We start from the raw sequence: 24,325 nt of genomic DNA, 5'->3' as shown, positions 1-24,325 counted from the left end.
GACTCATCCTTTGGCCACAACCACTTTCCGTATCTTAAGTTTGAAGTACGTAGTCATGGTGCTGAAAAACAAACTCACAGGATAATATAACCTCGTTATGTATGTCACGTCACTGTCTGACTCTGAACTGGAAGTGCTGACTGATGATTTAGTGTGCTGAGTTTCTTAGTGTTGATGTTTCCAGATGTTTGTCTCCCCTTGCCCTTGTAAATGAAGGACTTTTCCTAATTTTCCCCTTATCTTTGCCTACTTGATTTCTAAAAACCATTGGCGGGGGTAATGCAATTACAAGCCATTGGAGGCCTAAATCAGAGGTTGTGTCCCAAATGGACTTTTTTTCTTACATTACAGCCTTAATCTAAAATTGAGTAAATTGTTTTTTTGCCCTCATCCATCTACACACAATACCCTAAAAAGAGAAAGCAAAAACTAGTTTTTAGTATTTTTGCAAATGTATAAAAAAAAACTGAAATATCAAATTTGCATAAGTATTCAGACCATTTACCCAGTACTTTATTGAAGCACCTTTGGCAGTGATTACAGCCTCGAGTCTTCTTGGGTATGACGCTACAAGCTTGGCACACCTGTATTTGGGTAGTTTCTCCTATTCTTCTTTGCAAATCCTCTCAAGCTCTGTCAGGTTGGATGGGGAGCATCACTGTTTTCAGTTATGTAAGTTTCAGGTCTCTCCAGAGATGATCGATAGGGTTCAAATCTGGGCTCTGGCTGGGCCACTCAAGGACATTCAGAGACTTGTCCCGAAGCCACTCCTGCATTGTCTTTCCTGTGTGCTTAGGGTCGTTGTCCGGGTGGGAGGTGAACCTTCACTCCAGTCCTGAGGTCCCGAGGGCTCTGGAGCAGATTTTCATCAAGGATCTCTCTGTACTTTGCTCCGTTCATCTTACCCTTGAACCTGACTAGTCTCCCAGTCCCTGCCTCTGAAAAAAAAAACACAGCATGATGCTGCCACCACCATGCTTCACCGTAGGCATGGTGCCAGGTTTCCTCCAGACGTGACACTTGGCATTCAGGCCAAACAGTTCAATCTTGGTTTCATCAGACCAGAGAATCTTGTTTCTTATGGTCTGAGAGTCTTTTAGGTGCCTTTTGGCAAACTCCAAGTGGGCTGTCATGTGCCTTTTTCTGAGGAGTGGCTTCCATCTAACCATTCTACCATAAAGGCCTGATTGGTGGAGTGCTGTAGAGATGGTTCTCCTTCTGGAAGGTTCTCCCATCTCCACAGAGGAACTCTGGAGCTCTATTAGAGTGACCATCGGGTTCTTGGTCACCTCCCTGACTAAGGCCCTTCTCCCGCAATTCCTCAGTTTTCCCGGGAGGGTCTTGGTGCTTTCAAACATCTTCCATTTAAAAATGATGGAGGCCACTGTGTTCTTGAGGACCTGTGCCTCAACACAATCCTGTCTCGGAGCTCTACGTACAATTCCTTCGACCTCATGGCCTGGTTTTTGCTCTGACATGCAATTGCCAGCTGTGGGGCCAACAGGTAATGTCCAATCAACTGAATTTTCCACAGGTGGACTCCAATGAAGTTGTAGAAACTTTTCAAGGATGATCAATGGAAACATGATACACCTGAGCTCAATTTTGAGTCTGATAGTATAGGGTCTGAATACCTATGTAAATAAGGTATTTCTGTATTTTTTTAAATAAATGTGCAAAATGACAAAAAAAATGTTTTTGCTTTGTAATTATGGGGTATTGTGTCTAGATTGATGAGGAAAAAAGTTAATTTAATCAATTTTAGAGTAAGGTTATAACGTAACAAAATGTGAATAAAGTCAATGGATCTGAATACTTTCCGAATATAATGTAGTGCACTACTTCTGACCAGAGCCCTATGTGCTCTGATCAAAAGTATTGCACTATATAGGGAATATGGGCTCAGATGCAAAGCAGCCAGAGGGAGACTAAGTGGGAGCAGTACTCACCTAGCCCCCCCTGTGGGTCAGATTATCTGCCATGTGGATAGGACAGTGCCCGCCCCAGTGACTTGAACCAGCTGGATGGGCTTTGGGTAGAAGCAGTACTTCTGATGCTGGTGCTTCTGATGCTGGTGCCTCCATGGGTTACTATGCATGAGATTTGACCAAGAGCAATGACGTCATAAACCATGTATATACTACTTATAAACTAAGGATTAAATGAGTGCAGAAATTAATTTATAAACCTTCTACAAACCCTGTTATAACCTATACCCTATGGCAGTGGTGTAAAGTACCTAAGTAAAAATGAGTCGTTTTTTGGGGTATCTGTACTTTATATGACTATTTATATTTTTGACAACTTTTACTTTTACTCCACTACATTCCTAAAGAAAATAATGTACTTTGTATTCCTTACATTTTCCCTGATAACCAAAAGTACTCGCTACATTTTGAATGCTTAGCAGGACAGGACAATTGTCTAATTCACGCACTTATCAAGAGAACATCCCTGGTCATCCCTACTGCCTCTGATCTGGCAGACTCACTAAACACAATTGCTTCATTTGTAAATTGTGTCTGAGTGTTGAACTGTGACCCTGGCTATCCGTAAATTTAAAAAAAAGAAAATTGTGTCGTCTGGTTTCACATTTTAAATTATTTATACTTTTACCTTTGATACTTAAGTATATTTAAAACCAAAGACTTTTAGACTTTTACTCAAGTAGAATTTTACTTTGTGACTTTCACTTTTACTTGAGTCATTTTCTTTTAAGGTATCTTTACTTTTACTCAAGTATGAAAATTGAGTACTTTTTCCACCACTTCCCTATGGATGAGTGTGTGTAACCATATTCTCTCTCTACCCCACAGGAGAACTCTGATACTCTGGACTATTCTCTATTGTACCTGTTTCCTGGGGCTAGCTCAAGCACATCCTGAAGGTGAGGTTTCATTATTTCATTCTGAAGTAAGGATTCAGAAATCAAATCATGCATGTTTATTGAGTTTTAGTATAGCTGTACAGCAGAACATCGTTTTTGCATATTGTCAGTTTGAATTTGGTACAGCCTTGTAAAAACACACTTGGAAAGAGCTGGGGCCAAACGTGTATGATTTAATGTAAAGGGGTGAAATGTGGACTGTAAAATGTATCATAACCCAGCTGAAACAGCTTTACTTCATTCAATCCATCCAAACATAAGTCCTTAATCATTTAACGTGTTTTGTGAAGTTGTTTTAGGATGAACTGTGACGGGGTCTGTCTGTCTGTCTGTCTGTCTGTCTGTCTGTCTGTCTGTCTGTCTGTCTGTCTGTCTTGTCTAGTCTAGTCTAGTCTAGTCTAGTCTAGTCTAGAGGCTCAGCTGAAGCATGTTTATTCTGAGGGAGGTAACAACCCTATCTCCAACAGTAGTGGCTATCTCCTTTACCTCTTTCTGGTGTGGAAGTGTAGAGATTGTGGAGATAAAACACTCTCTGTTCTATTTCTATTGTGGGAGTGGGAGATATGTACTGAAGATTCTGCGGGAATTATACGGAATCTTCTGATATCCTTCCCTCTTCTGTCTCTGATGCAACGGCTGCATTTACTGTGGAACTCTGCCGAGATTTTCTAATAAAGGATGTTTGTGGAGATCTGGATGTAATAGGGTCAAACCTAGAGTTTTGGCATTCACTGTCCCCCTTCCTATAGCAGACTACTTACTCCTATTATGTTATTATATTTCATCATGTATCTTTTATGTGCACTTATTAGGTAAATAGCAGACTGTAAAATAATCTCTCAGAACCATTATACAGATAATTGTAAGCTACAGTATCATGGGATATTCTGCTGATGAAGTAAGTTTTTGTTCTTGTCTTCAAGTTCAGCTTCAGTTTGATGTCCTTTCCATGTGTAGGGGGGTCTGTCCAGTGATCATGCCCTCCCTGCCTCCCACTTGCCTGCACATAGAAATGTCACAAATGGCACCCTACTCCCTATATAGTGCACCACTAAGGGCCCTGGTCAAAAGTAGTGATTCAAATAGGGAATAGGGTGTCATTTGGGATGCTGCATAATATACAGCCCACCCCCTTCCTTCCCCCCTAACATGACTTATGGCTCAACAGCCTTTAAGAATCATAGCTGCAGTGTCTGTACTGTTCTGTATTTCCTCTCTATTGTAGCACTATAATTCAACTCAGTGTTTAGTTGACTGTTGCCCACATTTGTTTTGCATTAGTCAAGGGGAAGTTGTACTTTCACATCTGAAGCCATGTACTGTAGTCTTTATGTGGGTCACAAAGAGGATTAACCGTTTCAACCACCTTACTTCAACCTGGTGCAGAGAGTTAAACATTTTTTTGGGGGGGACAGATACAGAGATGGGGAGATTGATGAGAAAGAGATATCACAGAAAGTGAGTGGCATAAACAGCAATCAAACTACTTCCTCCAGGGACAATGTGTGGTGTAGGGGCGGCAGCGCTACCTCTAGACCAAGCTGCAGAACCAGGGGGTTCTTTTAATGCTGATCTAAGAAGTTTTAAACACCAGATTCAGCCTTTATTGGCCTCAAACAGCATGGTACAACCACTGTACCTGGTGGTAGCCAGATGGTTTATTACGGTACCATATTTCAGCTACCTTACTCCATGTTAGACAGAGATGAAGGAGAGATGATTTGTATAAAGCAATACACCATTTACTCTAGGTGAGCCATACACTGTTAAAAGTGTTTTGTAACACTACAACAAGTGACAACTGAGCTGCCACCAATGTTAAGGAGACGAAACCTTAACTTTGCTAGTTGTTAAAACACATCATCCTGAAATGTTCTGGAACATGACATGCTGTTGTAACACCACTTAATCAAGAGTTGTGCAATACCTTGCCAGAGACTGGGAAAGCTACTGGAAAATGTTGAAAACACTATTATGGCGTTTCAAATCCTGTCCAGTGCAGAATTATATCCCTTCTTCTGGAGTTTCCAAATACTGTAAATGGGAGTCCCTTCTCTTATTTTGTATTCCCTGCTCTTATATGGTGTGTCTTATATGGTGTGTGTTGATAAACTCCTCATTGGTAACACCAAAAGGTCAAATGTTAAGTATTATTCTCAAATAAAAGACACCAGAAAAGATAGCTTTATAAAAATAGAAATTAATGAGATTGTCCAGGATAATAATTAAAGTACATAGTACTTTTTCAAGACCTGATTTTAAAGCATCAAATTTTTTCTTTGCAAATTATCCAATGACAACAAAACATTAACAGGTCTTTCACATGGTATATTGATAAAGTAAGACAGTTCTAAGATCTGTAAGGTATTTATCATATTCTTCAAAATCAAGAGAATATGACAGTGGAGGCTGCTGAGGGGAGGACGGCTCATAATAATAGCTGGAATGGAGTAAATGGAATGGCATCAAACCATGTGTTTGATACCATTCCACTGATTTCGCTCCAGCCATTACCACAAGCCCGTCCTCCCCAATTAAGGTGACACCAATCTCCTGTGATTACAGAGCACCACAGTAGGAGTCATAATACCCATAAAACCTAGCGGTCAAACAAGAAAAAATGGATCCAATTGTTTTTCCACCATTCATTTTTCCCATAAGGGATTTTAGTAACACTTAAAATAAGGGCTGCGTTTTGTGTAGGCTTCCCCTGGTGTGACATTTTGATAACCGTGTAAATCTCTCTAGGACAAGGTGACTTTTATCAATATATTCACCTGTATTTACCCCCCCCAGAAATTAAATGCTAATTAGCTGCTAATGTGGCTATCATAATGAACTACAAATGCCATGATGATCTGGATGAGACTGCCGAATCGAGGCAAAAGTTAGAATATCTGGATTATCTATCTAATGTCAGCTAAATTTAGTAATTAATAAATTGGCTACATTTCTTTAACCCTCCTGCTGTGTTCCGGTTGAATTGGACCGAAGTTTTCTCTCTGAAAAATGTAGTTCATTTCATCTTATTTTCATAAGGTTCCATGACTTTGTCCACACAGGGCATCTGAACACACAAAATACATTTGGATGATTTTCATTACATTTTGGGTGTTTTATTTAACTTTTGTACACTTTTGTACAAAAATGACCGGTCATTAGAAATTAATGGGTGAGACTACAATTAGTGTATAAAATTGAGTTCAGCCACATTCCCATTCATCAAATGGACACACTTCCTCTCCCAGACCCCCACACGCATGTGCGTTTGAGCACACACACACACACACACACACACACACACACACACACACACACACACACACACACACACACACACACACACACACACACACACACACACACACACACACACACACACACCTCACTCCCCTTCTTGGCTTCCATGGCAACCCCCACAGGAACCTTTCCCCAATAGAACACACCTGTTGGCATTCTCACAAACAATCACAACATTGTTTCAATAATATATAGAACTTTTCTCGCAGCTCTGGTATATAAAGCTTTTTTGAGGCCTTGCTCACAATTCATTCTGTGGCAGCACAATGACCAATCAATATGCTGTATGTGAGGATCTTGATCATATCTTTGATCATGACACTGGTGAGGAGGAGAGAGTCCTTGTTAAACTTTGACACAAAGTAGTCTATGATAAATAGCACAATATGTTTCATCTGAGTATTTGTTATAGCCAAAATAATCCATACATTATGCTTTTTATTTATTCAAAAATGAGTTGTTTGAGCTCAGGTCAATGAGGCCTACAGGCCATAAATAGCAAATAGAAGTTAAAAACTTGTAATGTTCACAAGAAATTAAGTTGATAAAAAGATTTAACACACAACATTAGGTGTTAATACTGTTTATGTATTATTATGGATTCATAATCAGCTATAATGGGGCGGTCATTTTGGACCGGGAACACAGAATTCATTAACATGAAACGAACACAACAGGAGGGTTAAATTGACAATTTTGTGAACTGTCTTGTGCAAGTTTTAAATGGACACAATACCTGTAAGCAAAGGTGTCAGCTAGAGATGATGTGCAGGAGCTTGCAGGGATTTGCAGTCTTGCATGATGTCTACTTTGATGGTAATTAGCTTCTTTTTTTTATCTGAGAGTAAATAGAGTTGAATATATTGATAAAAGTCACCTTGTCCGAGAGAGACTTATCAAAGGTTATCGAAACGTGACACCAGGGAAAGCCTACACGAAACACAGCCCTTATTTGAAGCGTTTCTAAAATTCCCTATGGGAAAAATGAACGATGGAAAAACTATTGGAACCATTTCCCTGTTTGAATGCTAGGTTTTATGGGTATTATGACACCTCCACTGTGGGGCTCTATAATATTCAGATATATTCATATATACATTATATTCAGATGGATTGAATCACAGTACAGTTGAGTTACATGATATGATTGACGATTAACAGTTCAGCAGTGGTGGAAAAAGTACCCAATTGTCATACTTGAGTAAAACTATAGATACCTTAATAGAAAGTTACTCAAGTAAAAGTGAGTCACCCAGTAAAATGCTACTTGACTAAGTCTGAAAGTATTTGGTTTTAAATATACTTAAGTATCAAAGTAAAAGTAAAAGTATAAATAATTTAATATTCCTTATATTAAGCAAAGCAGACGGCATCCTTTTCTTGTTTAAAAAAATTCCTGATAGCCAGGGGCACACTCCAACACAGACATTATTTACAAAAGATGCATTTGTGTTTAGTGAGTCCGTCAGAACATAGGCAGTAGGGATGATCGCATGTTCTTTTGATAAGTGCGTGAATTTCAAAATGTTTCTGTTCTGCTAAGCATTCAAAATGTAACTAGTACTTTGGGTTGTCAGGGAAAATGTATGGAGTAAAAAGTACAATATTTTCTTTGGGAATGTAGTGAAGTAAAAGTTTTCAAAAATAGAAATAGTAAAGTACAGATACCTCAAAAAACTAGTTAAGTAGTACTTTAAAGTATTTTTGCTTAAGTACTTTAGACCACTGCATTTCAGTTGGCATTAGTCTGTGATCCTTGATTGGCTTTGGATAGGATTGACCAGCCGGTGGCTGAATATGGTTTTCTGCAGGGAGAGCAATAATGACAGTACACAAATGCATAATTAGTAACTAATTGTTGTAATATAAACTGCTAAATTAATATACAATACTTAAACATATCAATAGCAATATGCAAATACATAATGAATAAAGCTATGCAAATATAGCAACAAGATAACAATATGAATGTCAAAAGTGGGATGCAATAACATGTAGCATAGTAAACCAACGCTAGAACAAGCTTAATTGCAGTGGCTATTTAGTGTAGCATGTAACATGTGGGTAAAACATCAAACAATAGATAAAGCTCATTAAGCTAGTAGGAAAACAAGCCAGCAGTATTAACTACAAATCAGGGTTAATTTTTATTTTAAAAATGAACGCAAGAAAGGTTCAAACAATGACGTACTGTATCAATTTATCAGCCTACATGTAGCATCAACAAAACTGATCAATTAATCAAAATGGCTGCTTGACTTGGACTATTAGCATGCTACACAAAACAAATGTTCTTGTTGAATTCCTTGTGAATTCCTTTTCTGTTGACTTCTTCAATGTGATACTCACGTTTTCCTTGACGCATACTTTCTTGGATTGTTTTGGAGAGTTTCACCTGTGTATTTGGTGTGCCCTCACCTCTCTGTATTCGTGAAGGACCCATATTGAAGGGAGGTGACTTCTTTAGTATTATGGTGGTCCCCCAAAATAATTATTATATAGGTGAATGACGCTACCTACTCTATTGGCTGTGTATCAGCCTACTATTCTGCAGTGTGAATTCATTACACTTTGTGAAAAAATTGCCTTACCAACTAACCCTGCACCCATTAAAACCTCACCTATTCTACTACTTTGGTACACTCTAATCCTACTGCAGGCTAGCAGCCTGGGAGGATGGGACACTATCGTTCAAAACATCTTGTAACTCTTCTGCAGTAAAATCTTGTTTTCCCAAGTACTTCTCTGCCGCTGCCACCACAACATCTATCCTCTGATTTATGTTCCATTCCTGCGGTACAATTGGCAACCATGGCCATGAGGGCCAAAAAAACAATCATATCGAAGCACATGTTATTCCTATCACTCTTTTTTGGCCTCAGCCTACTCACAGGGATCCTCTTAGGTCCAGGGTAAGGGACCCTATCTTCCTCTACTACTCTCTTCACTGCCTCAGCATATGACACCTTCTGCACTACTCTGATCTTGGCAACCTCAAGCTGCCTTTCTCTCACGGACACCTCTGATCTCCAGCACAATGGGTACCCATACAGCTTAGTGCGGACCCATTACACCTTTTGTTTGTCTGAATTTGCAGGCTTTACGCACCAGCCAAGCTTCTGGTAGAGATCGATGGTCCCCTTTTGATTACCCATAAAGTTTACACACACACACACAACTGTTTCCATCGATACTACACATTCCTTTGTCTCATGTCATCCTACACTCTGCTGCCACATGACACCTAAAACACTAATGGATTCGGGACAAAAGTTCACAGTATAACGGACAAATCCTAACTTAACTCTATCTGATAAAGACTCTGCATCAAAACTCAGTAGTACAGACAGTATCTTTGTTTCACCAAGCTGTCCACTGGGTCTGTGTCGCACTAAACTGCGGGCGTCACAGACACCGGGAATCTTCAACTTCAGTCGATCCACTTAACCCCATTCCAGTTATCACTCCTTTCAACAGCGCCCTGCTCCAGAGAGGAAAGCAAGTCACAGTTATTGTCCCCAATCGTGTGGTGCGGAGAGCATGCTCCCTCTGGATGGCAGGAATAATAAAAAAAGAAAAAATAGAAACAATTCCACTTCAAGTCTCTTTCACAGACACAACATTCATTAACCTCTTCTCCACCCAACCCGACAACACATACTGTATGGATCTGCCAGAAGGCAAATATCCATTCTCTCCAAAAATCTCTCCCACTTGGCCAGAATCATGTTTTTCATCATCAGGATGAGGCTCAAACTCGGCGGTCTTCACCACACCTGCCAGTTAATTCATCTTCACTCTCGTCACTTTCAATTTCCTTCTGTATCTCTTACAAAACCTGCGTGATCCACCACTCCTTATTCACTCAACGTTTTCCACTTTTCTCTTTTTTTTCCTGTCTGCCATTTTACACCCACCTCATGGCCCAAGGGGAGGTGGCTGCAAACTTGCCTGTTTTTATCCTTGACAATAGAGTTTGCTAGTAGAGGGTTCATCCGCCTCCATGCCCAAGACTGGGGGAATTCTGAACAGTACAACAGAACAATGTTTGAAGTTCACATTTTGCTTTTAATTGGAAAATGTGTCTTCTGATATGGGGGCCCAGGCTTTACCTCAATGGGATTAACAAGTTCCTCACATGGAACGTGTACTTGAATGGGTAACATTACAAAATGTGACATTTTACTGCCCCAGAAGTCGCAGAATAAATTCCCGCTATAATCTGTCCCACTTCTTCTCTGTCTCCTCCTGTTTCTAATCTGTGTAAATAATGAATTACCACAAAAATATTCTCCATAGGCCCTGTAGATGGGTTAGCTGGCAACGTCACGAAAACGATGCGCACGATTCAATGGGGCAGAAGTTTGTTAATTGCTGTGATTGTGGATGGCCAGATAGCTACCACGTAACTGCCACGCAAGAAACTGCCACGTAAGAAATCGGGACTTGTTTCAGCTAGTTTCATCTTGTTCTTGATACCATGTCTTGTTTAGAGTTATTTTGACGGATTTCGCTAGCTAGCTAACCAACAACTGTAACGATATAGTGTATAGACCACAAGTGCTCATTGTGCAAATGTCTTTATGTTTTCAATAAACATTGGAGACAAAATATAGTTTACATGTTGTCAACAATCTAAGTCAATCCCGTCTGTTTTGCCCCATAGTTGCACACACATTGGCTTTGTTGCTAAACAACCAACCCATCTATTTAAACTTGAGAAAAGTTCAAGTATTCAGCAAAAAAATATTGACTTAAGTCAATGGTCATGTAACAGTGGTGGTTCAGTTCGACCGTTGATTCCTGAAGACTGTCTGAGTGGACGAAGTCAGTGTCTTGACAATCAGATACAAATCCACCTTGTCACACAAATATCAGATGCCCACATTATGTATGTTACCTCATGCTACTTCTGCTATAACTTACATAGCCCTAAACATTTTGATTGTAACATCATTTAAATCTCACAATGGGCCTGACAACTATACTGCCCTACCAAGCAAAAAGACAGTAACTGCTCATGACGTGGAACTGAGAAAAATTGCTTTTATTTACCTTGGTTTCACAGTAACTTTATGCAGTTACTGCTAACATGACCCCCATTTTCCCCAAAACACAATACAATAGAGACAGGATACTTGTCCACATGATTAAGCATGCATTTAATGTAGGAAAAATGACATTAACTAATTTTCAAACAAATGAGCTGTTACTGCCTTTTTGCTTGGTATGGCAGTATAGTTAGTGCCATTGTCTACCCTAGGAAAAGTATTCAGTTCCCAGTGTCTTCTTTAGGATTTGTTTGGTGAATCATTTACTCCGTCATTTATAACAAGTTTCAGTAAATTATTTTTGGTAGCATGTTGAAGATTAAAAATAATTTGGTGCATTTTTCCCAATATTCCATCCAGTTGGCTTAATGTTTTAAATATATTACCCTTGATCTTTCTTGAATAAGTTCAATTTTTTTGTTTTTCCTCTAACTTATTCTGTGCCTCCATGGCACAGTTTTTATTGCTATCTATCTGTACTATTAGTCCTTCTATTTCCTTTGTTAATATGAACTCTTTTGACCTAAATTGCTTTTGTTTTAAAGATGAGTATTGAATTTCATGGCCTCTAAAGGCACATTTACATTTTCGTCATTTAGCAGACGCTCTTATCCAGAGAAACTTACAGTAGTGAATGCATACATTTCATACGTTTTTTTCCCCCGTACTGGTCCCCCGTGGGAATCGAACCCACAACCCTGGCGTTGCAAACACCATGCTCTACCAACTGAGCCACACGGGACCACTCCTTTTGACAGTGCCCTGCTCCAGAGAGGAAAGCAAGTCACAGTTATTTAAGTCATTTAAAAGTGTTCCATACAATAAAGGGATCTGCTGTACCTATGTTATGTTAGAAAAAGTATGTTATAAATTCTTCTGTCCTAGTTTAAAACATGTTATCATCCAATAGGCTTTTATTACATTTACAATATCCTCTCCCATGTGGAAATTCTGTAAGAGTAATGTATTTGCCAGTTATTTGATGGTCCGACTGCATTATGTCCCCTATCAACACTTTTTAAACTTTTGGTGCCAGCGAGAATGGCATAAGAAAGTAGTCAAGATGACTAGCTTGATCGAGCCTCCGCCATGTATATCTCACTAGATCCAGATATTTAAGCATCCATATATCCACATATATCCACTAGTTATCCACTAGTTAAATATCCACTAACTGTAATAGCCTACAATAAGTAGTAAAATATTGATTGAAAATGATCATCATTCAATATTTAGGCTATAAACCATTTGAATTTCTAAACCATTTGATTGTATGTGTTTTGATGCTGCTTTTTACATGCACTGAAACCGCAAATGTTTTTCACAACACTCTCTTAAACACACCAATATTCAGATTGAAGAACAAGTGGATGTTTCAGAGCACATCCACTCTGTTTTCAAACACATTCTGTGTATCATAACCCTTAAATTGGGTTTACATTCAAACACCCTCCAAACACCAGATCTCAGCTTAGGTGTATTACTTTTCATGGTTTTATTTCACAATGAGGGTGTTTTGAGTCATGCTTTTTTAACAGTGTAGAGCCCTCAATCTCAACTCTAGACCTTGAAGCTAGTACCACTGAATTTTTTTTTCATTGTACCCCTCTGATCAGGGACTGATTTAGACCTGGGACACCAGGTGAGTGCATTAGTTATCAGGTAGAACAGAAAAACTGCAGACTATGGACCTCGTAGGGTAAGAGTTGAATACCCCTAGTGTAGAGACTGGACTGGACTTTATCTGGTTGATCTCCTATCAGCTATTTAAACCCAAGTGAGGTGTGACAATGTTGTAACAAGTGTTGAACGTTTTGCTACAACAACTCGTCTGATTTATTAGAAACTTTCTGGACCATTTGATCTCCTGTAAGTAAAGCTGCTTTAAAAAAATGTGTTTCCTACTAGCAGAGGTGGCAGGTAGCCTAGCGGTTAAAGCGTTGGGCCAGTAACCGAAAGGTCACTGGTTCAAATACCCAAGCCGACAAGGTGAAAAACCTGTTGATGTGTCCTTGAGCAAGGCACTTAACCCTAATTTGCTCCAGGGGCTGAACCTGTAGGTAGGCTGTCATTGTAAATAACAATTTGTTCTTAACTGACTTGCCTAGTTAAATAAAAAGATGATGGCAGATGAAACTTCAGACTTTCACTATAGAGTATTTCTAGTCTTGGTGAAGGAGTCATGGTTGTTGCTAGAAATTATATTTGAGTTCAATTCACCTGAAATATGCACTGATTTGAAATCTGCACATATAAAATATTTATGGAATAACTAACACTTTAAACAAAGCACTGTAACTGGCATATGGTTACAACAATTATATTTAACCTCCATTCATTCCCATAAAATGTAATTAAATCATGGAATATCCATGCTACTGTAATGTTTCCACAATACAACTTAATAACCCTTAAATCTGGCCTCAATCCAGTCCTCATCTTTACACTGTACTCAGCAGAACATATTCATATTCATATTTTCAAATTATCAACATTAAATAATTTCTGAGTAACAATTCGGTACCGTATTGTTATTGTTTTCAATGAAAATGGTAAAACAAACCAAAAAATTGCTTCTTAGCAAAGAGCAATTTCTCAACAAACAATTTTGCCAGGACTATCTGGGAGTGTTCTGAGTGGGGAAGGGAAAACTAAAAACAAGCTGTTATTGGCAGAGAGGTTTGGAGCTCTCTTTCTTATTAGTCTATAAACTAATTTAACGCTTGGTGATGTCACCAGGTAGGCCAAAACTCCATCCCACAAAAACAGGCTGAAATTTCAGGTGGTGTTTTCAAACAGCTCTTACGCTAAAAGGGTATTATCATAATGTTCACAATTTCACAGTATTATTCCTATCTCATAGTATGGAAATATATACAGTACCAGTCAAAAATTTTGGACACACCTACACATTCTAAAGTTTTTATTTATTTGTATTATTTTCTGCATTGTAGAAAAATAGTGAAGACATCAAAACTATGAAATAACACATGGAATAATGTAGTAACCAAAAAAGTGTTAAACAAATAAAAATATGTTTTATATTTGAGATTCTTCAAAGTAGCCATGCTTTGCCTTGATGACAGCTTTGCACACTGTTGGCATTCTCTCAACCAGCTTCACCTGGAATTCTTTTCCAACAGTCTTGAAGGAATTCCCACATACATTGAGCACTTGTTGACTGCTTTTCCTTCACTCTGCGGTCCAATTCATCCCAAACCATCTCAATTGGGTGATTGTAGAGGCCAGGTCATCTGATGCAGCACTCCATCACTCTCTTTCTTGGTCAAATAGCCTTTACACATCCCGGAGGTGTGTTGGGTCATTGTCCTTTTGAAAAACAAATGATAGCCCCACTAAGTGCAAACCAGATGGGATGGCGTATCGATGCAAAATTCAGTGGTAGCCATGCTGGTTAAGTGTGCCTTGAATTCTAAATAAATCACAGACCGTGTCACCAGCAAAGCACCACCAATCACACCTTCTCCTTCGTGCTTCATGTTGGGAACCACACATGCGGAGATCATCTGTTCACCTACTCTGCGTCTCACAAAGACACGGCGGTTGGAACCAAAAATCTCAAATTTGGACTCGTCCGACCAAAGGACAGATTTTCACCGGTCTAATATCCTACCTTGTCACAACAGAACTGATTGGCCCAAACGCATTAAGAAGGAAAGAAATTCCACAAATTAACTTTGGCCCGTGGACTATAAGACTATAAAATGAGTTGATCCTGCAACTGTACTTGAATACAATGAGCACTGTCCACAAGGTATCAGAAAGGCATTCTCCATCTATTTTAGTGCATGAGTGATGTCTGGTATCAGAAAATCAATGCATTGTTCACAATCAAACTATGCTTCTCAGATTTTCACTGCATCTTCACTTTTGTTTTGCTTAAAGCGTGCCATGGTTGATGGACCATCTTGCCAGTCTATGAGTTTGACAACATTTGAATGCCACTACTGAATTAAACCAAACACGTTATTTACATTTTGCAACTCAGAAGAGGCTCTCTATCTCTCAAAAATCCTGTAAAGATGGCGGAACGCCTGGAATATGTCCTTCTAGCATAGATCTCCTCTGTCAAGTCCACATCACTATTACTCACTCCTTCTTTAGTGAGGGCAGACAGAAAAGACAAACATCATGATAAATACCATGCCACCTTGCTGTCACATCACACCTTTGCAACCAGTAATCTGACACCATCTGTAAACGGTCTATAAGCACCCTGATGTTGAGTCTTTGTGTCTAAAACACGCTCGTTTTGGAACACTTTTTAACCCTATTGAACTTCCATTCTCTGTCTAGACTGTCTGAATATGTTTTGCACACCTACTGTATGAGATATGGCCATTGTGTGATCTGTGGTGTGTTTTCTCTGGTTCTCTGTAGATATGTGACATTGTGTGACTTGTCGGATAGTGTGTTTCTTCTGCTTGTCTATAGATGTAGACAGGGTGGGATCTCTGTGATCTGTGTGTCTCTGTCCTCTTTCTCTGTAGATATGGCCATTGTGTGATGTGTCTGATGGTGTGTTTCTTCTGGTTCTCTGTAGATGTGGACGTCTTACAGCAGCTGGGGCTCACAGGGACAAGGACCGGAGGGGGTTCATCGTCCTCAGGGGCCCGTGCTGCTCCCCAGGGGGTCATCCCCTTTAAGTCTGGGGTCATTCTCACCCAGCGGGCCCGGGTCCAGGCCCCCCTGTCTTCCATCCTCCCCACTGCCTCCTATCCCACCACCAATCTCTCTCTGATCCTCAGCCTGAGCTCCCACCGCATCAACAGCGCCTTCCTCTTCACCGTCCTGTCCAAGAGGAAGAGACTGCAGCTGGGGGTCCAGTTCATCCCGGGGAAGGTCCTGGTCTACGTTGGCCAGAAGGACTTTGTCTATTTTGACTATGACGTTCACAACGGCCTGTGGCACAGCCTGGCCCTGGACATCCAAGGCCAGAGGGTCTCGTTATATACTTCTTGTGGGAAGACTAGTGTACATGCAGATCTGCATTCTAAAAAAGAAGAGGCCCTGGATCCCGAGGGCTCTTTCCTCTTGGGTAAGATAGCCCAGAACTCAGTGCAGTTTGAGGGTGCCATTTGCCAGTTTGATATTTACCCCTCTGCCAAGGCAGCTCATAACTATTGTAAGTACATAAAGAAACACTGCAGGGAGGCCGACACCTACAGGCCTGTAAATCTCCCACCCCTGCTACCTCTGATCCCCTCAAACCCAAACTTTACTGTCACCCTCCACACTCCTCTGCTGCCGACTGAGTTAACCAGGAAAGTCCAGAGTCCTAGTCTGGTCTTGGCTGGGAACAGAACCAGGACTAAGCTTGTTGTCCCGACCAACCGCCCCACAGTGGCGCCAACCCTCTCTGTGCGTGAGAGTTTTGTCACACCAAAGTCTGGAACTATGTCCCTGTCCCTTCCTGCGACTGTCGCCCCGACAATGGCCAGGCCAGGATTAGAGCACCCCTTAGTGGCCAAGACTCAAACTGTTACTGTACCCCTCAGGACCAGCGGAACACAAACATCCCCAAAGCCAACATCCCGTGGCGACAGCAGTGCTAAAAAGAGCATGGCAGTGGAACCTGGTGTTAAAACCCCAAAGCCCATAGGGAGCAGATTGGCTGCTGCACCAACCCTTTCCACCACCACCCGGCCACTAAAGAAGAAGCCAGACCTCCAAACCACGGCAGCATCCAAACAAGGCTCTTCTTCAAAGTCAAACACCTCCATCCTCTACATCCAGAGAAATCAGCTGACCGTGCTGGCTGCAAAGAAACCTGAGCCCAGAGTGACCAGTGTGGAGGCTGTCAAACCCACCTTGTTTATCTCTGTCACTCCGCCTGCCACAGATGGCTTCCAAACCTGGGACCTGGAACCGACCCAGTTCTCACTGCTGGCTGGGCCGGGACCACCTGGACTAAAGGGAGAACCGGGACCAGCGGTAAGAACATGTTTTTAAATAGAGATGTGTGTCACAGGAGGTTGGCGGAACCTTAATTGGGGAGAACATGTTTGTGGTAATGACTGGAGTGGAATCATTGGAATGGTATCAAATACATCAAACATATGGTTTGTAGGTGTTTGATGCCATTCCATTTGCTCCGTTCTGGATGTTATTATGAGCCATTGTCCCCTCAGTAGCCTCCACTGGTGTGTGTGTATGTACAGTATGTATATATATAGTTCAATGTACAGGAGGGACTCCTAACCTGCCTGGCATGTGTGGCAGCAGGCTGATGTTTTAAACTCCTGATATATTTCACAGTGAGCTTTGGGAGCTGTTCTGTACTGTTCTGCCCCTAATCCCTTCTCCGCCCATTATGTTAAACAAGCAGGGAGCTTGATGCTAAATCGCTCAGTGGATGGTGAGGCGGTAGGGGGTTGGGTGGGTGGAGTAGGTTCAGCCCTCTTAAAAAGCCCCTGACATGAAGTCCTTCCATGGGTTACAGCCATCGAAGTGCCCCCCTGAGCCCTGTCTGTGTGGTGCCACTTAGAAGTGTCACTTTTAATAGTTAACCGGCTTTCAGTTTTGCATCTGTTCGGTTTATTGGAACACATTGCATAGGCTTCATCTGCAGTATCTCTTTTTTTATTTTATTCTTCTATCTAGTAATTCAGCAGGAGCTCACCAAAATGTGACCTACCCTTATAGCCTGCTCGCTAGCGCCCCCCTTATCAAGTATAAACGGCTTGTGGGCCGGTGCTAGCTACTCTTCAGAGTGTTGCTTGCTAATGTGAGATTTCCTTTTTAGCGGGATGGGTAGAAATAGTCGGGCCCACAGAAGGGCCCCGCCAGCCAATGGTCTGTGTGTCTGAACTGAGGGCCTGACGCCGGGGTGAGAGATTCCTCCCAGAAGGGTGTGTGACTGTAGAAAGAATGGAGACCTTTAGAGCAGGTTCAAAGGTCATGGTGGATGAAGCACCTCGGAACATTTGACAGCTTCGGGAACCAACCATACGTTGCATGAAGTCCTTGGGGTTCTAATATGAAGTGCAAGGAATGCTTGGTTTGATGGTTGGGATTGGAATGGGATTTGCTGAGTGTGTTAAAATTACGATTCTGGTCCATTTTGTTGAGTTAAACCTGTGTTGGGAGGTTGAGATGGAGGTTTTTAAGGTGAAGTGTCTTGAGAAGTGTCTTTCTCGTCTTGGGAAAACAATGAAAATTATAAATGGATTTCCAAGAAAGCAAACTCACATTGTATTGAGAAATTACCTTTTTATGACTCATGTCAGATGTTTGAACAGCTTTCAAAACTATAACAAGCATGACTGTCCAGCTCATAACAGACCATTGATAGCTCATAGCGTGTAGGTCATTTGTTCTTGTTGGAACCTTGCAATGTTATGGTGCCCAGATGTGATTGCAGGCTTGAGGCTTTGCTTGTTTTGAACGATCTCATGAAATGTGAGTTATCAGTCATTTCAGACACTTCTTGGCCTTCACCATGTGTCCCCTATGTCATAGACTATTTCAGATGTTTTCATGTATTGTATTGTGGCGTCAAGATACAAAGCGACCAAAAATCTACTCACAATGTCTTATGTTTATGTAGTAGATGATAACAATGGCTTGTGCTACTAAGTCAATGTCTGCCCTTAACTCTGTCCAAAGCTAAATCAAATATTGATCTCAGATATTTTTGTCAGTATGGCATAGCTCATTTTTGGATGTATGTATATATATATATATAATGGCCCGTCACTCATTATATTGAAGAAATATAGGTACTGATAACGTTTACCCACATTTTCCATCGTTAACTGAGGCCCAAAGAGCCTCGCTTGTGCTTCTGCAGTGAGGGCATCCACACTGCTATGTACGTCATAGCCACCTAAAGCTGTGAGGAACATGTTTATTGGAGAGCTAGCTGATGCAGAGCTGGATCCATCCTCCTCATGCTTGGTCAAGGTTGACGTTACCAGGATCTAGGCCTAGTGTGTGTCTCTTCTGGCATGATAATGTGTAAGAATGCCTTTCAAGTTCCACTGCTATGAAACACAGGTCTGTTTTCCTAGGTTTACACCAGCTAGAAAAACTCTGTAATTTAGAACGAAAAATCCCACAACTACAATTTGTTTCTATTCATGTCAGTAGAATTATAGAGTAGACATTCTTCATGCAGTGCAATTCTACAAATTTACTGGAATTTTGATAGAACTGTCGCCAATCTTCGTTTGAGGGCCTTACTCACGTGTGAGTTTGTGACCGCAGTCTGACTATTGTAGTCTTCAAACACTGTTGAACCCCACTGCAGTGCAAGCTTGGCATCTGTGAGGCTACACATGGGTCCTGGCATAGCCCACAATGGTATTTGATATATTCAAGCTGTCAGTGTCATTTCAACTGTGGACCACACCAGAGCATAAACAGCCTTCTTTCAGCACTGTACTCCAGCAGCACTCTCCGAGAACAGGTCTCCTCAATGGGTACTTACAGGATTGTTCAATAGAGACTTGTTTCTATATCTGTTTAAATAAGTCTTAGTAGTAGTCTTGTGGTGCATTTTCAGACTCAGCTCCAGCTCCGAAAAAAAGCCCCCCCAAAAGTTATTAGAAGTTAAAGTTTTAGTAGGGTAGTTAAAGTGTCCAAATATCACCAATTCTATGAAATATCAAGCATTCTCCGGAGCAAGTCTGTTATATGTACACCATTAAGTTCCTACTGTATGTACCTGTTGGGGCTCGGGGGCAGTATTGAGAAATTTTGAAAAAAATATGTGCCCATTTTTAACTGCCTCCTACACCAACTCAGAAGCTAGGTTATGCATATTATTAACACATTCTGATAGAAAACACTCTGAATTTTCTAAAACAGTTTGAATGGTGTGTATAAGTATAACAAAACTCATATTGCAGGCAAAAACCTGTGAAAAATAGACTGTACTATTTAGTGTCATTGTTTTATAGATACCATAGTGAGAAAGGATTCATTTCGCAACACCTACGGCTTCCACTAGATGTCAACGATCTTTATAAAGTTGTTTGAAGCGTCTATGATAAACAGAGAGCAAATTAGAATGCAAGGAAGTTGACATGTCGTCACTTCATTTTTTTGCGCCTGCGCATAAATCTGAGAAGCGTGAGTTTGTCATAATTGTTTATCTAGACATAGGATAGGTTGTGTGAAAATATTACTGATGTTTAACGTTAAAAAATGGACCAAAAGATTAATGCTAAACAATGTTTGACATGTTTGAACGAACGTAAATAGATTATTTACTAGGTTTTTTTAGCTTTTCGGGCGTGATTTTCACCCCCCCCCACCACGTTTTGTGGGAGCATAATGAACGCTAACTACTTGGTGTTATTTGGACATAAATTATGAACTTTGTCAAAAGAAACCACATTTGTTCTGGACCTGCGATTCCTGGCAGTGCCTTCTGATGGAGATAATCAAAGGTAAGGGGATATTTACAATGTTATTATCGATATTAGATGATGCTAACTGTATAGCATAGCTTATTGTTCTTAGCATAGCACCCCGTTTATTGCAAAATGTGATTTCCCAGTAAAGTTATTTTGAGATCTGGCCATTCGGTAGCAATTACGAGATGACAATATATTATTCTTTGAATGACAATATTATAATTTACCAATGTTTTCGAATAGTAATTTTGTTATGTTCACCGGAAGCATTTCAGAGAAGAAAAAAATCTGAATTTCACGCTACTGTAAAATGCTGTTTTTGGATATAAATATGAACTTGATGGAACAAAAAATGCATGTATTGTATAACATAATGTCCTAGGAGTGTCATCTGATGGAGATTGACAAAGGTTAGTGCATAATTCTAGCTGGTTTCTGCTTTTGGTGACGCCTGACCTTGAATTGAAAATGGATGTTTGTACTTTTGTGGCTATGTACTGTCCTAACATAATCTAACTTTATGCTTTTGCCGTAAAGCCTCTTTGAAAATCGAACAATGTGGTTAGATTAAGGAGATGTTTATCTTTTAAATTGTGTAAAATAGTTGATTGTTTGAGAAATTGAAATTATTAGATTTTTGATGTTTTGAATTTCCAGCCATGTTAGCAATCCCGACTCGGGGTTCATTGCTAACCTGTAGCCCCAACAGGTTATTAACAAAACCGAATGTCATATTAAGCTGTTTTTTCATTTCCTCTTTCCTCTGTGTTTTTATGAGCCTGGTGCTAGTGGAAATGTGGAAATGAGAACCAAACCTAACATTTCAAACTAATAGTCTGCTCTGCTTGGATTTGCAGAGGCTGACCCCTCATTAGCAATGACCTTTGAGAGCTGGGCTAATCCATGTGTGTAATTGGTTTAAAGCTAGCTGATGCTCGTAATTAACAAGAGTGGCTGTGGTTGGACTCGAGCAACGCAGGCCCTGGTCCACCGTCCAGGCCAGGACCCCCTGCTTGCTCCCAGCACAATGACTCACACTTCCATATCCAAGCACTGTAGTGGTTTTGGAACTGGTATAATATTGGTTTCAGTGGGAGTGAGCCATAGCAGGCTTAACAATACACTCTCAGCGACTCTGCCAACATTTAAATCAAAGACCTAAGCTGTACTGAATGTAATAGCCTAAACAGAATGGCAAGGAAAAGAACGAAGCCTTGTTTCGATATGCATTTCTGAAAATAGGTTTTGAGGCTGCCAAGTATAGTAGTACTGGGTGGATGGATAGGTGTTTTACTGCCAACTTAATTAAGGCTAATGAAGGCATTTAGCTTACCTAGCAATGACATGTCATTATGTGGATTGCATGTTACATTTCCAACTCTCAAGTTCTTTCACAACTATTTTTATTCAAGTACTGTTCTCCCACGTGGATTCAATCAATCAATTCAAGCCCTTTCCTGTAAACAGTTGGTTAGTGTTCTTACTTCATGCTTTAATTCATTGACATCTTTTATTTTCCCCTTCCAGGGACTTCGAGGACCTCCTGGGAAGACAGGGATGCCAGGGAAGAGTGGGTCACGGGTGAGTTTCTCTTTGTTGCGTTCTTGATTCTCTTGGTGTACACTAAAACAGTCATTCTCAACCAGGAAGCCTATGACCCCTGTGGGAGTTTCAGTGGACCTCGAAATGAAAAAGATTGAGAACCTATGCACTATAACCAATGACAGATAAGCTTCATAAAAAAACTCCCATCCTTCAGTCTTTCTTTCCATTCAGAATCACGTACTGTAGCTAGCTACATCCTTTATGCTAAGCTCTGTGGATCCTGTTCCCTTGTCTGGTCCATTGTACTGTCTATATTCCAACATCAATACATACAAATACACCATTAGAATGGCTCTGGAGAGGATGTCTGACATTTTATGTGCTCCTACCTAACTAACTGTGTTATTTTGTTCGTTTTTTTACATTGTTTGTAACTTATTTTTTTACTTATTCTGTACATAATGTTGCTGCTACCATCTCTTATGACCAAAAATAACTTCTGGATATCAGAACAGCGATTACTCACCACGAACTGGTAGAAGCTTTTTCCTTTAACGAGTCCGACCAGTACGACGTGAAGGATATACTGCTTTCCTGGGAACAGGCCCAAATCCCCGTCATTTGCGTAAAGAGAAGACGGAGAAAAAGGGAGCGGAGGTCGGGCTGCCTTCTGAGAATTCGTAGGCGAGCGAGTAAAACCCCACTGCCATCCGTTCTATTGGCAAACATGCAATCATTGGAAAATAAAATCGATGACCTATGTGCAAAATTATTCCACTAACAGGACATTAAAAACTGTAATATCTTATGTTTCACAGAGTCGTGGCTGAACGACGAAATGTATATATTTGTAAACAACAGATGGTGCACGATATCTAAGGAAGTCTCAAGGTTTTGCTCGCCTGAGGTAGAGTATCTCATGATAAGCTGTAGACCACACTATCTACCTAGAGAGTTATCATCTGTATTTTTTTGTAGCTGTCTACATACCACCACAGACCAATGCTGGCACTAAGACTGCACTCAATGAGCTGTATACCACCATAAGCAAACAGGGAAAATGCTCATCCAGAGGTGGTTCTCCTAGTGGCCGAGGACTTTAATGCAGGGAAACTTAAATCCGTTTTGCCAAATTTCCACCAGTGTGTTAAATGTGCAACCAGAGGGAAAAGAACTCTAGACCACCTTTACTCTACACACAGAGACAAAGCTCTCCCTCGCCCTCCATTTGGCAAATCTGACCATAATTGTATCCTCCTGATTCCTGCTTACAAGCTAAAATTAAAGCAGGAAGCGCCAGTGACTCAGTCAATAACAAAGTGGTCAGATGAAGCAGATGCTGGAATATGTTCCAGGATTCTTCCGATGGCATTGATGAGTACACGACATCAGTTACTGGCTACATCAATAAGTGCATCGATGACGTCGTCACCACATTGACTGTACGTACATACCCCAACCAGAAGCCATGGATTACAGGCAACATTCGCACTCACCTAAAGAGTAGAGCTGCCGCTTGTTGGATGTGGCAAGGCTTGTAAACTATTACAGACTACAAAGGGAAGCACAGCCGAGAGCTGCCCAGTGACACGGGCCTACCAGGTGAAGTAAAATACTTCTATGCTTGCTTCGAGGCAAGTAACACTGAAACATGCATGAGAGCAACAGCTGTTCCGGACAACTGTGTGAGCACGCTCTCCGCAGCCGATGTGAGTAAGACCTTTAAACAGGTGAACATTCACAAGGCCGCAGGGCGAGATGGATTACCAGGACGTGTACTCCGAGCATGTGCTGACCAACTGGCAAGTGTCTTCACTGACATTTTACATTTTTTTACATTTTAGTCATTTAGCAGACGCTCTTATCCAGAGCGACTTACAGTAGTGAATGCATACATTTCATTTCATACAATTTTTTTCTTCTTCGTACTTGGCCCCCCGTGGGAATCGAACCCGCAACCCTGGCGTTGCAAACACCATGCTCTACCAACTGAGCTACGGGGAAGGCTATTTTCAACCTCTCCCTGTCTGAGTCTGTAATAACAACATGTTTCAAGCAGACCACCATAGTCCCTGTGCCCAAGAACACTAAGGTAGCCTGCGAAAATGACTACCGACCAGTAGCACTCGCGTCTGTAGCCATGAAGTGCTTTGAAAGGC

At 40.8% G+C, this 24,325-nt stretch overlaps 1 protein-coding gene across 1 annotated transcript in view; it reads left to right on the top strand.

The window, feature by feature from the left end:
- The window catches only part of col27a1b (collagen, type XXVII, alpha 1b), a 156,332-nt gene that overhangs the window by 8,474 nt on the left and 123,533 nt on the right, over positions 1-24,325 (top strand). Inside the window, exons 2-4 of the mRNA XM_014171199.2 lie at positions 2,817-2,887; positions 15,803-17,193; positions 22,149-22,202. Coding sequence (XP_014026674.1) covers positions 2,817-2,887; positions 15,803-17,193; positions 22,149-22,202 — 1,516 coding nt within the window. The remainder of the gene's footprint in view (positions 1-2,816; positions 2,888-15,802; positions 17,194-22,148; positions 22,203-24,325) is intronic.

The sequence above is a fragment of the Salmo salar genome, chromosome ssa24 (genome assembly GCF_905237065.1).
Source record: "Salmo salar chromosome ssa24, Ssal_v3.1, whole genome shotgun sequence".
NCBI classification, from domain to species: Eukaryota; Metazoa; Chordata; class Actinopteri; order Salmoniformes; family Salmonidae; genus Salmo; species Salmo salar.
The sequence above is the reverse complement of the archived record's forward strand: the minus strand, read 5'-3'. Positions and strand labels throughout refer to the sequence as shown.